A 15,956-nucleotide genomic window follows, 5' to 3' on the forward strand; every position below is an offset into this window, starting at 1 on the left:
TCGACAGCTGTGCAGAGAAACAACTGGATCCTCCAGCTCTAGCACCTGCAACCCACTCCACAAATAAATCTTTGTATGGAGATTATTAAAGTCCTTCTGCACCTACTATGGTTTTTTTTTCATATATATATATTAATTATGTATATAAATGAAGTCCCTTCAGCATTACTATTTCTGCCCTATTAATTAATTTGCATGGTTGAATCTGAAATAAAGGACAGGCAAAACTAAACAGTACTTCATCAGTGCTAATTAGTGTTGAGAATTAATCAGCAAATGTAGGAAATCACTATTAGTTTTGCAGCAATGCATACAGCATTAAGTAGCATTTAAATAGATGCTGATCTCTTTTTTTTAAGAGTAGCAATTTAGAGATTATTTTCCTCTGATGGGACACTTCAATATTGAATATACAGAGATTAATGTTCAAGAGAACTCATATTGAAGGGAAATGTTACTAAAAATAGCAATATATATTTAACGAATGTTTCTGCAGCAACCACAACCTCAGAGAGAATTAAACAGTTTTAAAATATCCACATCTGAGCTCTAGGATGTTTATACACTGTCCAGGTGGGACTATTCATCCTGGGCTACTTGTGCTCTAGGAGACAAAGCTTTCTTCATGTAAGAAACACGGTGTTCCAGGTCAAATTCTGCGGTTACACGAGCATCTCCCCCTCAACCCTCAAGAAGTTCGAGGATTGCCTACAAAATCTGACACAAGGAGGGGTTCCAGAGATAACTCCTGGCTTTAACTTGTTTGCCAGCACAGTACCTTTTGATAGCAATTCAAAAATACAGCAAGTGCAGAGAGAAATCTGTTGGCGACTGAACACCGCTCACCTGATTCTTGAGATCCAGCTTTGGGCAGGGACGACCTCCGTTGTAAGGCTTCTCCTTTAGCCACTTGGATCGGACTCTCACCCCCGGTCCACAAGAAGAGCTGCAAGGGGACCAACTCGACCAATCGCTTAATTTGCAATCAAACGGGCACGGGACCGTGCAAGATTCTTCAATGTAACCTAAACCAAAAATTTAAGACAGGTTTTAATCACCACAGCTAATGAACTCCAATCTTCTGACATCACTGCAATTTGCATCATCAATACAAATCAAGAACTTCTTAAAGAGAAGACATTTGGCAGACTGATGCCTTCCCAACATGAGATCATGGTATTACCTGTAAAGAACAGTGACTAAAACCGGTTTCTACTTGGTTTAGTCCAATGATCATTAAGAATATTATGATAAAACTGGCCAAAGTGAAGGACACATACCAGTAAAAAGTATCTGTTGTGAAGCCAGTGATCACCAACCAGTGGCAATTATCTTCCCTATGAGACTGTGGCCCTAATAAATCCTGGAGAACTACGTGTACAGCCCAGTCTTGTACTCCCAGAAATGCTAGATGCCATGCCCAGAGCTGGCACAGGCAAGGAGTCAGAGGCTCTCCTCCCAGCAGACAGGATGGGAGGACGGTGGAGGCATGGGAGCTGTGATCCTGGCAGCTCCCACAAGATGTGGGATGGACCTGCCTGGAGCCTGCCAGCTGGAGCAGCGTGGGAATTCCTCTCAGGAGCAGCACATGAAACTGCTTCGTACCTCTTTCTACCAGCTCTCTTTATACATCTTTCCAACTGCTTTGCCTAATGTGGCTTTCATAAATAGTATTCTAAAGCTTTGTTTTCACCTTGACCTGGCTGGACATAAAAGTCCTCCTAAGACCATTGCCTCTCAAAATCAGAATACCAGACATGTGCAGAAACAACACCTTGCTGAATTAAAACCCAACAGTGTTTCTCTGGAAAAAAAAACCAAGGCTCCTTCATACAAGCACATCCCCACACCTGGTTTAGAAGCAGGTATTTGGGAAGAGAGATTTTTGCAGATTCCAGCTCTGATGAGCAGGAATGCAGTGGAGGGTGGCCAAACCCTTGGGGTGTCCAGAGAATTACTGGCACCAGTCGCAGGTGGGCAGCATGGGATAGCTCCTGCACCTTTCTGCTTACCATGCTGCATTTGTTCTCCTCGAGTTTCTATTATCTGCTTGTCATGGCTGTATGTACTATTTTAATTTAAACAAAAAAGAGATTTAATGTTAGACCATGAAAGTCAGTGGCTGCTAAGATTAGCTTTTATTACAGGCAGCTTCGACCCTCTGACAGCTCTGGCAATCATGGTCATGGAAATAACCGGATTTCATCCCCACCGTATTTCTGACGTTTCTCATTTTTATGCCCTTTCTTTCTGTTTGCTTTTCATTCACACTCCCTTGATATTCCTTACCTACATAATACCAAATTAGCTCATTCGATTGCTCTTTTATGAAGGGTTTCCCCAGTCTATCAAGGTGACAGTCGCTGCAGCAGGGAGGAGAAAAACACCCCCACAAAACAATCAACAAACCCCATAAACAATCAACAAACCCCAGAAAAACCCAGCCCAGGGGCAGCTGCCCTCCAAAACCCCAGGTCACAGCCCAACAACTAGAAAACACCAAGGCTGAGGTGCAGAGATGATTTTGGCCCACAGCTGGATCTAACAGCTCTGCCATGCCCTAACTGGGACTGCATTACATCTGGAACCTTGACTCACAGCAGCAATACACTGCCTCCCTCCTGATCTTCATGATGAATTCAGTATCAAGAAAGGTTTCAGACTTAATTAGGCATCCCTTCTGGAAAATATCCTCTTTCTAGATATACAAGGAATACTGAAGTTGGTTTTGTAAACAGCACCTTAAAAAAATGCCAGGAACAACAGTAATTCCCTCCTTTTGTTCAACTCTATTTTGTCTCTCTTTCCTTTGTGAGGTACTGTTTCCTCAGTATAGGTGCCACCCCACAGCCCAACAGCTGCAATCACTTCCCCAGGAACCCATGCCATAACTCTTCCCTAAAGCAGCAAACCTGTCCCCATACGGTGGTGTTCTGTGCTACCTCTTATGCCCATGCATTGCACGGCCTCTTCATTTGCAGCTCCAAAGCTGCTGGAATTGGCTATCTTAATTATTTCCGACTCAATCCAGTAGAGTGGTGTTTGCATGTTTCAGATATCTCAACTCTGCTTGTTTTGCATTCTCATCTGAGATTACACCCGTGCACACACACAGGCAAACATTTCCAAAATAGACTCATCGCTTTTTCCCCAAATGGAACTCCCAAATATCCCACTAATATTCTTTCTACTCCACCTGCTTAGGTTGCCACTCAAAGCAATTCATAATACATTATGATAAGTAAAAGAAATTTCCTCATGATAGATTTATGAGAAGCATTTCTTAGGCAGTTCTCCAAAGAGTTCCGTTCCACCACCGTACGAAATATCGTTTTTCCTTGGGCTGTGTGACAGCCTAGGTAATTAACTCTCAACAGAAACAAAGAAAGTGCCTTGTTTCAAAGTAGGATTAGACAGAGGGGTTATCAACTTATCAGTGAAGGCAAAGGCGACTAAGCCTTTTGGCAGTTCAAGACCTACCTCTATAATAAAAAGAAATATATAAAAGAGGAAGGAAAAGTTACAATAAACAAAACTAAAGAAACTATTGTGTTCCAACCCCAGGATCCCTCAGCCAACCACAGTATTTCTAAAGACGTCCTGTTGCTAAGAGGCCAGCTTATTACTTTTTGTGTTTCTTCACCCATATTTCTAAATTACATTAAGTATAAACAAATAATGGCCAGCTAATGGAGCATTAAATTACCATACTGCCCAGAGGAAGCCAATTCTCCATATCGAACAATGCTATAGAAACAAAATGAGAACACGACTTACTTTCAAGCTCTTCTCACAGGCTGCCATTAATTCTTCTCTCAGTCACTTGAGGTCAATCCTCTGCTGAGATACTCATGGATCAAAATATTCATTCACCAAAAACTTCCCTCCAAAAAATCTGCATGTGATATATCCTCTCTGCTCAGAGAGAAAGCCTTTATGTCTATCTATTTAAGAAATTAGCAAATAAAGTTGCACTCAGCTAATCCATTGCCTATGAGAACGGGGTATTTGTTTTCCTCTGTAGGGGCCAAGTGATGGCTTGCCACTGTCAGGGGGTTGAGAAGACTTCCGTTTGGATATCCACAATAATCCGAGTATTGGCATTCCCAGAAAACATGTAGTATTGGCACGGTGCATAATGCAAAACAAAACCAGAATCACAAGGGAGATACACTATTAAAACAAGCTATTAATAAAGAATTCTACATCCAGGCTATTACCCAGAGAAATGCTTCTCACCAGAACAGAATGCAAACAAAGGAAGCAGCATAAACACGTTTCTGAGTTACTGCTGCTCAGTGTGGGGAGACCAACTCAAGGTTGAGTTTACTCAGCTGGTTTTGTCAGTGTCATCCTTAAACAACTCGCTCATCCATCACATTCCCCTTTTTTCTGTGCTCTGCAGAACCTGGTACCAAAATTCTTAAGAGTTTCCAAGACCTTCTATGGAAAAAGATGTTGTCTTCTCCCCAGCCCTGCTTAGCCTGCTTTCCATACGTTCTCATATTATTTCTTGAAGCTTCCTTTAACCTGTTTTTCCCCTAATCCTCAAAATCTCAAATACTGTAAAATTAAAGCTTATTTAATTCACAAAACCAGACGAGACCCTCTGTCCTATCTGAACCAGAAGCAAGCTCCTGAATGCCCCAGAGCTGAACCTGCCCACACAGAAGTCACAGGAGGTAACAACTGGAACACTGGTCCATGGGATATTGAAGCAGGCACTTTGAAACACACTACTGGGAATAGTCCTGAATTGGCAGGAAAAATTGAGCTGGTTGATCAAATAAGCCTTTTCTATGTTTAAGTGCCATTGTTTTAGTACTGAGACACTGCCAACTTAACAGGATGAACAAACACACTTACTCAGGCTGCACAGCTCCTTTTACTATTATTTATTCATTAAGAACAACATGTTTGTTGCTCTACAAGCCACAAATGGAGTCTCTTCCCTAAAGTGTCTAGAAGAAACAAAGCACCCACAGTTTTACTATCGGACTCAATGATCTTAAAGGTCTTTTCCAACTTAAATGATTCTATGATTACACAGGATGTACTGGGAAGGCTCAAACACATGCTCTAGCAATCGTTACTCATCTCTTCTGTGCAGCCCAACAGACCAAGAAATAGCAGGTACATGAATCAAGTGAGGATGAGGGTCTGGTGGGTGTTGGAGGCTCAAATACACAGCATGAAAACTGTTTATGCTGGTCTTGTTTTTCTGGGGCAGCCCAAAAGAGCCAAGGCAATAGGGCGATGGGCTGGTGGGTGTCAGCAGCACATGAATCACAGAATGACTAGGTTGTAAAAGACTTTTAACACATCCCTGGATGTGTTTAACAGATGGGTAGATGAGGTACTTAGGGATATGGTTTAGCATAGGACGGGAACGGTTGGACTCGAGGATCTTAAAGGTCTTTTCCAACTTAGTGATTTTGTGATTCTGTGAAGGGGGAACATTATTAACTGAATGAAACTAAGCAGAATAAGTCTCAGAGTCTTAAAGCTGCTAAAAACTTCAGTCACATCTAAAAAGGATATAATATTACCATGGAACAAATGTTTAATCTTTTCTTCTTTTTCTTTTAATATGCAAGGATTTCTGAGATTTTATGCATTATTAGTTTGCTAGCTGGGAAATTTAAGAGATAATCTAATGAATGCACCCAGTAAATGCACAACCAAAAAACCCAGCAAAAATAACTTCCACATCAAATATTTTGCAAAGCTCAAAATAATGGACCCTCGGCTAATTTATTCCCACTTGTTCTTCTCAACAGAGGCACACACTCTCATTATCTCGTAGCAGACAGATTATAGATTCTAAATAGACCAGAGAGGACTTGTAAAAAACGCTGGTGAGTTTAACTCAACATTATTGTTATTGAAATTCATCCAAAGCTTGGTTTTATTGCTCAATTTCACAGTCTCTGTAAATCCTGACGAGGCAGCTGGGTTGATGCTGACTTTGCATTACAATTCCTAATTTCTTTTCATTTTTGCATTACAGTTTTCTTCCCTAAAGAACTTGCAAGCTTACACTGAGTGACACACAAACTGCAATGCTTAATATATTTGATCTTTTAACTAAAACAAGAAATCACAATTAATTACTACATTCCTTGTAACTGATTGCTGCACAAGCCAGAAGTCTTCCAGAGAAGAGACTCATCTGCCTTCAGAGTGCAAATAAAGAGGACTTCTGAGTGTATGTTCAGCTCACAGGGAACTTTCAATGCAGAAATCCACTGCACAAATCCATCTGGGCTGTGGAAATGATTCCCCCTCCTCCTGGGGCTGGCTTGTCTCCTGCCACAAAGGGCTGGGCCGCCTGCTTGGGAGCCCTGACATCTTAAGATCTTAAGCCCTTACTCAAATAAAAAAAAATCATCTGCTGGGATCAATAGCAGACAGGGTAGTAGCTCAGCTGCGTTTTTCTACATCCTTTGCTCATCACCCTGCCACTGGGAAAATCATCTGCTTTGTCCAAACAAAACTGAGTAGCTTCCCCACCCCCCCCACCTCTTTATCAATGACATCATCTTCTGTATATCTGGAAAGTCATCCCACTGAACCTTAATTGTTTAGCCTGCATTTAAAAACAAACCTGAGATTGTGTTTATTATGATTACTGTTATGAACTTGATATAATAAAACTAGGCTTCTTTTAAAGGCTGAACACAGCTCCGTAATACATCACGAAGACAAAATTAAATTGTCCACAAACCGTCAAGCTTCCCTCTTTCTCCTACATCCTACTTCTCTCAGAGGCCCAATTGCACAGCAGCTCTGAAAATAGATGTGCATTGCAGAGCGCTCTGAAGATCAATATAGACTTGGGCAATTTGGACCGGGAGAGAAAGTGTCTTCCAGAGCCAAGGGTCCATCACTGGGAGAAAGCTGCCTCCAAATGTCACCAAAAATATCTGCCCCTATCAGTAAATCATATACGGCCTCAAGGTCAACGGTTTCAGGCTCTGTTGGAGCACACTAAGAAACTCAATTTCAGAGTTTGGAGCCCTCTGCAGAGAGCATCTTTCTGCCAGTTCCTAAAGACACAACGTCAGGCACTGTCAACACAATATGCCACCTCATTTCAGCTGCCAAGCTGTGACCCCAAGACACAGACAGGCCTCAATCAGACAACATTCCTTGGACAATACGATCATTCCTGCTGTACAGAATGGGAAGGAAATGCCGAGGCATTTTCTTGTGCCCTGACAATTAGCAGGTACTGTGCATTATCATACTGCTCTTACTTTAGACAAAATAACCTGCCAGAGGACTCTGCAGAAGAAAGGAACACAAAGCAACTTGACCTGTGTGTAGTTCATGTTATCACCACAGCTCATAAGATCACAAAAAAGATTTTTTCTTTTTTTTTTTCTTTATTTGTACGTTCCTGACACTACAATTTACAAACTAGAGAGGGATTACCAAGCGTAAGGGCCCCCACTCAAGCACAGGTCACACGGGCACTGAGAAGGCATGGAGAAGTTTCTGAGCCCGCAGCAACCCCTGCAGCCTCCCTCCTCCCTGCCATCACAGGAGGCAAGTGACACTGCAACCCCCCCCAAGATCAATACATTTAAATCAATACCCTGCCTTGATTCCTTCTCGTCTCACCGACACTGAATGAGAAACCTAACTTACAGGCTGTAATTATACCCGTGCTGTTTTAAAGATGCCACTAACCATTACCCAACACTAGGGAGATCTGCAAGTGCTTTTCCAAACACAGGTAGAACGCTGCGAGGTCCAGCCTGCTCGGATGAGGAGTCTCATCCTGCTATTAGAGGTCACCTTGCTATAGAGGTAGGGATGCAAAGGCACCAGACCTTCTTAAACAGGGCTGCGGTAGTCAAAAATAGCAGGTTTTGAGGAGGGTTTTCCACAGTTTAAGCAAATGGAGAACAGCACAAGTCCATTAGATGGAAAACCTTGAGGTGGAAATAGGATGCTTTTGTGCTGTTAGCAGGCCACAGCACAGAGTACCAAGGTACCAAATTCCTGAGACTTTTGTTTCAATTTTGCTGCGTGACTTGGAGCACTGTGGGTGTGTAGTGCAATCTCCTTGGCTGGAGGACTTCAGTGAATTCAGACAGAAGCAGAGAGCAATCTTGTCAAACGATAGGATTTTAAACATGTTACCAAATACAAGAAAGATGCAAGATTTCACAGAGGGGTCTGTGTGTGTAGTGAGGGATATTAGAAGCTGTGCAAACGAAGCTCTCTGTGACTTATTTTTACAATATCCTCATCTGCAAATCTCAGAGGAAAGAGAGATCTCAAAGCATATCTCAGGAATAGACTAAGGTAAGATAAATTCCCATTAACTCGTCAATATCATTATGATAATGCTTAGAGCAGACCAAGCTGACATCTAATTTTACCCACATTTTCTTAATTCAGGCTCATTTCCTCAAATCTTCTAAATTCAGCTGCTGCTATATTTCTAAGTTGGTCTCCCAAAATCTTTGATCAAGCAAACTACATCAGGCACCTTAAAAGATTCACAGAATCACAGAATTGTTGGGGTTGGAAGGGACCTCCAGAGATCATCGAGTCCACCCCCACTGCCAAAGAAGGTTCCCTAGCACAGGTCGCACAGGTCAGCATCCAGACACAGCCTGAATATCTCCAGAGAAGGAGACTCCACAACCCTGCCAGGCAGCCTGTCCTAAGGCTCTATCACCCTCAATCTGAAAAAGTTCTTCCACATATTGGTGTGGAACTCCCTGTGCTCCAACTTGAGGCCATTGCCCCAAATATCCACTGCATGCCCATCTCCCACCATCACGCTACTTTCATTGCTGTTTGTGGTGCCTGAGCAAATTCACCACTGCTCCGGCAGTCAGCACACTTTATTCACACGTTGGCCTACTCACAGTGTGGCACAGGGTGTGAGAGTGACCACAAAGGAAAGATAAAGAGTAAGTTTATGTTCATTAACTGGTCAACCAGGGGCTCCCCAAAGCAGCTCCTAGGCAGAGGCACACAAGCAGAAACCATGGTGCTTGGTCCATGCTAGAGGATCACCCAACCTGCTGGTTTTGCCTGTATTTCAAGGAGTCTTGTGGGTGTGGTTTACCACTGTGCTTTGATCCTTCCCACAGCAGGGCAGGAATCTACAAGGGGTGTCTTTAGGTCTATCAGAGGCCTATGTTGTCCTTCTACTAGTCCAACAACCAATTGCCTCAGCAATCAGTACGATACATGTGCTTTTCTACACACAGTCACCTGAGCGTGTTTACAACCCTCCATGCCAATCTCCTGTTATTCTCCTGTGTGCGAGAAGTAGAATTAATCTTCTGGTAGGACTCTTGTTCCATACAAGAAGAAACTTGTGATGTTGAGTCCAAAGATACTCGTAATTTCAGATGTGAAACCCCTTACCACTCACTGAGCTCCACTCAAACACCTAAGTCCAACTGCCACAGAGCTCCCTACCAGCAGTACGAAACAAGATATGATGACCTTCCTCTTTAAAATGATTTGTCTTCCATTTACTTGCCTGAAAGTCCTGCTCATTGGAGCTGCATAAAAGGCAATCAGGTTAAAAAATATTGGGAAAAAAAAAATCCATGTAAGACATGAGAGGAATCCCATCAACTACCATCAGAACATGTCCCTTCCCAGTACAGCTACATGTGTCTCAAAGGGATCATGAAGTTCTCTGTGAGCAGAAAAGTGTAGAGGTCTTAACACCTGAGTACATAATTCATGAAAGGCTTAGGCCGAAGTGGTAGTTCTCTGTACTTCCAGTGTAACAGATTAAATGGAATGACACAGGGGGAGACAAAAATGTTAATTCCAAATCTATCTTTATATGGTAACATTTTATTACAGCCTTTCTTCATAATGGATTATATTTGTGACAAATGTGTTATTAAGGCCAATGAGACAGGACGCATCTCAGAGATACTCTTGTCGTAGCCTACTGCAGAAATCAGGGCAGTAGATCACTTAGCTTGCTATCCAAGCTCTCCTACAGCTCCAATAGACTCTTTCTACACCAAGTTAGTATTTCTACACTAAAAATGTTCCCAACTCTCATAGAAGAGCTTTAATCAACCCGTCAAAACCAGAGAAAAATTGACAAAGCCTAATAATAGAAACAAAAGGCACGGACACGAGCAAGGGTGGGCAAAGGTGGTTCTGCAAGCGGAGGCTGTCGGTGAGAGTCAAACACAAGAAAACCAGTTTGAGGTTAGTAAAAAAGAATAATCATTCTTTCACTTAGTCTGGTATTGCTGCCTCTGCCAAAGGGTCATTTTATGGAATGCAGCAAGAGGCATAAAAGAAATTTGGGAAAAAAAGATTTATATTTAAAGTCAAGGAGTAACAACAGACCTTGCTATGACTAAATGCAGCGTTTACAGAGGATGCTGCTCAAATACCTCATCCTCTGGATATTTCCTCATAAGATGCATGCTTACTTTGGTAAGAAAATAAATATTTAGAAGAACGTGCATTTCAATGTACTAATGCCTCAGGGGACGTCTTACCTTGCTTTAAATAAGCTGCTTTGGTAGCCAGTTTGACCCATTCAGAAATAACATTTTTTGATAGTTTTTTAACTTTGATTCTGTTGCCAGGAAGAAAAAAAAAAACACCCACCATAGAGAACAGCAAATGTCTGAACAGTCGTCTTCTGATCCAATTTCATTTGATAATTCTTTTAACATCCAGGAAAGAACAACTGTGGCCAAATTTTCTAATAGCAAACAGACTTTGAAAATAAAAAAAAAAGGAAAGATAGGGAATAAATCAATGTTCTTTGTGCACTGTTGTGAGAGCAATATGTAAAAATCCTGCAGTCAAACAAGAAATGGAGGGCAGGTCCGTTACGGGCTCTGCTTCTGCATTTACAGCTCCCTTGGCAGCCACAGCTGTAATTAACAGTGTCACTTCGCACCCAAGGAGATGTGCAGAGATGCCGGAGAGAGGTCCGGAGGAGAATCCAGCCAGGATTTCAGGGCTAAATTTAGAAGCAATTTAGCTTTGAGACAGCAGAAAACTAGACAAAGGTGACAGTGGCTTTGGAGAGTCCTGAAGTGGGGATGCAAGCGTAGGACAGCCCTGTCTGCAGCTGGCAATGTCTTTCAGCCTCCTGGGATCCAGACCCACTCAAACTCCCCTGCCAGGGGATGGGATGGGCAGAAAAGGTGGTGAATTTTCAGCTGAAACCCTTTCCTTAAGCAGCCTTGGAAAATGCTGGTCCTGGGAAATAATACACTTTTTGTTCTGTAACTAAAAAGCCACAGACATATATACTAGAGACACACAGGGAACACCATGGAGAGGAACATGAGTACTCCAACAGTTAATTAAACCCAAATGCCAGAAGATGGGCAGGGTGGTCTGAACATGGAGTCTACACATTGTCATTAACCACCGACCACTGCCACACTCACAGGGAGGAAGCAACATCCCAAGGCTGTTCACGTGTGGCGTATGGAGCTGGGAAGAGGACAGCCAAGGCAAGGTCGTTCTTGTTCCCTGAGAAAGAAATACAGCCATCAAGAGCAAGGCATCCAGAAATGATACCTCATCTGTAAGATGCTTCCTGGATGCTGTTTATGGAAGTACAGAAACCACCTGGAACTAGAACTCATTGGATCAATGGACTGCACTAAAAAATGAAACTTAGACAGTTGCATTTAGACTAAGAACGAAATTAAATGCTTACAAATATTTTCAAAAAATATAGGGGAATGGTTTTTTAAATCTTCAGAATTTAACCTAAATCAGGGATTTCAGCAACAATTTTGTTCTTCAAAATAAAATATACTGGCTATGGAAAACTGTAAAGTGCAGTAAATGCCAGAACACTTTCAAAAATAAAAAAGCACATATTCAGTAGCTTTTTTTCCCCACAAAATTGCTACCTTGTACAAAACGTAAGTTTTGCTCTCAGTCCACCATACACTTAGGTCACGTTTCTTTAACCTATTAAGCTCTGCTTATATTTTTTGACATACACAAATATAATTCTGCCAAAAGATTATTAAAATGTAGTGACTGAAAGCTACCTGACAATAGCTCTTTTTCTCCTAAAAAAACAGAGCAGGGATTTGCACACCGCAGGGTTTCAGAGCAGGACTCTGTTAACACACAGGTAGGTCACACAATGTCCATCAAGCCAGTGGCCAGGTTTTTAACGTAAGGGAGCTGAAGTCCCAGGTGGAAATACAGTGCAGCTCCTGGTTGACCTTTCAGAAAATCAAATCTCATGAGATTTGATACTACCTGGTTTCCAGCAGGAGGAGTTGAAACTCCTGATCCATGACCTTCGCATACGGCCCTAAATCTCTCAGTGCTGGGGACACAGCTCATTAGGACCAAGGCAGCAGCGTCACTGCTGGCACACGCCGCCCTGATGTGCCTTGGAGCAGGGAGCATCCCTCCAGCAACCCCAAAAACTACTGAGCTTCCATGTCACCAAAATTTCTAACTCCTCCTGGTATATCTGCTTGCTAATCCCACTCGTTTGGGACTAAAGCCGACGTTTTTCAAGGAGTGACCTTGCCAGCAGCATTCCCCATAGCAGCGTGATGTCGACCTGACTGGGAGGAACCAAGAGACAGCCTTGCATCGGCAGGTGCCAGGGAACCCTCTGAGCAACCTCCGTCCTCTTTGATTTGTCCACCCACAACTTAACCACGTACAACAAAACGCTGTGCTGCTGAGAAGGAGGTATACTAGCATCCCTGCCGTGCCCTTCATAAATTTAGAGATAATTAAAGCTTTTTTAAGGTGACTGTAGGTTGAAGCTAACGGCTCTGTGATGTAAAGTCGGGGTCTGTTTGTCTGTTGTGTCTTTCTTCCAGGTTCCTGTTGTTGCGAGCACAGCAGAATTTGAATAGCATAAGCGCTCTTCACAAACTCCTGCTTTCCATAAATTGCCCGTTGGATCAAAAGCAGACCTCTGTGCACGAGCACAAAAAACTCCTGCCTTTGATTTGGAACAGATGAGGCACCCTATGTTCCTCTAAGATTAAAAAAAAAAACCCAAACAACAAACCCTGTTGGCACAGCACGCAAGAAAGTGAGGCAAAGGAACTACATGAAATAATTCAAAACAAAGGAGGTGGAAATTCTAAAATAGTATGAGGAACTCAGATGTCAGATTGAGAAGCGGATGAACTGCAATTAAGAGGACAATCCCACGTCCACAGAGGATGCTCCAGACACCAACTAGAGAATGGAGACCCTCTGGACTAGCAATGAGATGAATGAAATACAACCCAGTCTTCTGATGGGAAGACAAATCAAAGCGAATTACCAATTACGTTTTTGCAATATAGTTAGAGATAGCTACCTCCATCCATAATTTCATATCTCCATTTAAAAAGGAAGAAAAAGTGCATCAAATCCAGGAAAGAAGAATTAGCTCAAATTGGAAACCGCAGGTCATTCATTTCCTGAGTTTACTGGGTGGGCCACCAAGGAAAACTGTACACTAATCTCAAAAGCCAGTCATGAAAAAACCTAAAGGGTTAATGTCTTTGCAGATAAAAGGCTTGGGAGAGTTGGAGTTTGGGCTGCTGACAAACACAGATTAGCAAACTTGAACGGGTTGGAGTATTTTTGGTTTATTAGCTTTGCAAACGCAGAATTGCTCACAAAGCTCAGTGTAAGAGCAGGGCCTCAGATCCTGAACCCCTCCCAGCAGTGATTGATTTTGACAATAGACTCAAATTCATTGTACATTCCCTTGATAACTATGATACATTCACATTGGAAGTCACACTGACGTGGGTGAACTAAATCCTCCTGGAGTGCTGAGTTCCACAGCCAGGTTTCAGTTAGTAAAAGTAAAAATCATTGCTGTGAGAAGGGTCTCTGGAAATGATACAAACTGACCTATTCCAAATCATTTTTGTTGTCCAGTGCCTTGTACTTGTGGCATTATTAAGCCTACTCCTAAGGCAAAATTTGTATCCTAACATCTGTCTTTCTATACTTTCTAAAACTTCTTCAAAAGGACCCAGCAAAGAACTGAGGTTTAAGTCTTACAACTTCTTGCTTTTGTTATGGTTCAAGGGAAAGGAAGAGCACTGTCCTGCAAAAGGAAAAGAGCAGGAAACAAAGACAAGTCAGAAGACCTGAAAGAAAGAGAAGAGGATCACACCTAGCCCTGCAGCTCATAAAGCGAGAGCAATGCCTAGATAGCACAGTGATTGGCATGCAATATATAAGGCAGTGGCTTAATTAGCCATAAATACAGCAAATGTTAAAAGGTCACCTGATACTAATTGTGAACAAGACAAACTGAGCTGCTTAAAAAAACCCCTCATGAATCGTTTCACAGGGTTTAGCAATTCTGTACGCTTCTGTAATTTGCTCTTCTCTATTATGGTTGAATAACATTCTGCTAATTATTAATTGGATAATGATTTGTTTCTATCACTAATTCAATAATGTGTTCAGAAGTGCATTTTGAAAGCTCCCAGCTCTAGGGACCATAAACACTGGGCTTATATTCACTTAACCACTGTGGTTGGAAGGCAGGTCCCAAGAGATGGAAGTGGTACCTATGGACCTTTCTGGCCCCTTTTGGGTGCTCTACACCCAACCTCACTGAAATATCCACTGTGTCCTCTGGAGAATGAGGTAATGCTGCTTCCCCACTTGCCTTGTGGGGAACAGGTGGTGTTCAACACTGGGAAACAAGAAGTAGCTTATACATCCCAGGTATTCAAGAGTGGTCTGGCTGGAGATTAATAGCTCACCCTTAGGGGAATTTGTATGGGGCAGAAGGTGGACTGCATCTCACCCCTCCTTTACATCCCACTTCCAAACCTAAAGGTCTTTAGAGCACTGTACACACCAAGTGCAGGAGGAAGGGCATACACTAGGTACTGACTGCCCCTCTGGGCTCTGACATGGGTCCTGTGCCAGGGATGCATTGCAATAATTTCTGCTCAGATAAAAAGCTGAAGACAAGAAAGCCAGCAATAATCCCCTTGAGCTACCACTCCCTACTGCCTCCCAAGAGGAGCCAAACCATTAAAAATGCCACATAAATATCAGTGACAGAAAACAAGCTTCAAGGTTATTCAGAGAAGCCCCACGCATAGACAACCTCCTTTTTTAAATAGTGATAAACCCCCTGAGTTTTTCAAAAGAGCAAGTCACGACACAGGCAAACCCACCTTTCCAAACCCAACAGCTCCCTTTCTGCAGAAGAAAAGGTAATGTTGTCGGGGAAAGGTATAGCATTCCTCCTTCATGGGCCACAGAGGCATAATCAATTGGTATAACAGCACATTGTCGAAACACAAACCGCGGAAAGCTGCTTTATGAATCCATGCAGCCAGCTGGAACAGCCATCAACAGCTGTGAGAGGAATTCACTCCAGGACTGAATCACTTCAGAAGGGTGGGGGTTTTTCCCCCTTTTATTACATGCAGCTCAGGCTGCTGATCCTCATCCTGGAGACCCTCCACAGAGCAGCCCCACACCTTTCTCTGCTCCCTTATATACTCGGGAACATCAGTGGTTCCCGTTATATTACTTAATCTCCTCCTGAGACATCATTTTTCCCTCTCCCATCATATAACTCACTAGCAGTCTTCCAACCTGCATCACACTGTGTGCTGCCCTAAGCTTTCTGACTGTAGGTCAGGCAGTGTTAGTGGTTTGGGGACAGCGTAGGTACAGAATTTGCCCCTAAGATATGGGCTTTTGTCCATGAATTGATTTAGCACAATAATTGCAATAAACCTCAAAACTGGGAGAAAAAACCCACATGGAATGACATTTTCCTCCTTGGTCTACTTCTGATTCTGCCCTGTTGCTGTCTATGTGAAATACAAGCAGAGAACCACAGCCCAGAACCCCAGGAAGCAGTGACGGACTATACACTGCCTGTCAATCTGAGCTTGAGACCGGCACAAAATTGCAAGGAGGAGACAGCTTGCTGTTGAAGTCGTGTGTACTGGGGGTGA

General features: G+C 42.7%; 1 protein-coding gene across 1 annotated transcript in view; it reads right to left on the reverse strand.

Moving 5' to 3' along the window:
• The window catches only part of THSD7B (thrombospondin type 1 domain containing 7B), a gene marked incomplete at both ends in the record, with an annotated part of 263,012 nt that overhangs the window by 82,066 nt on the left and 164,990 nt on the right, over window positions 1-15,956 (reverse strand). Inside the window, one exon of the mRNA XM_084264455.1 lies at window positions 847-1,025. Coding sequence (XP_084120581.1) covers window positions 847-1,025 — 179 coding nt within the window. The remainder of the gene's footprint in view (window positions 1-846; window positions 1,026-15,956) is intronic.

The sequence above is a fragment of the Gallinula chloropus genome (genome assembly GCF_964237585.1).
Source record: "Gallinula chloropus genome assembly, chromosome: 5".
Classification (NCBI taxonomy): domain Eukaryota; kingdom Metazoa; phylum Chordata; class Aves; order Gruiformes; family Rallidae; genus Gallinula; species Gallinula chloropus.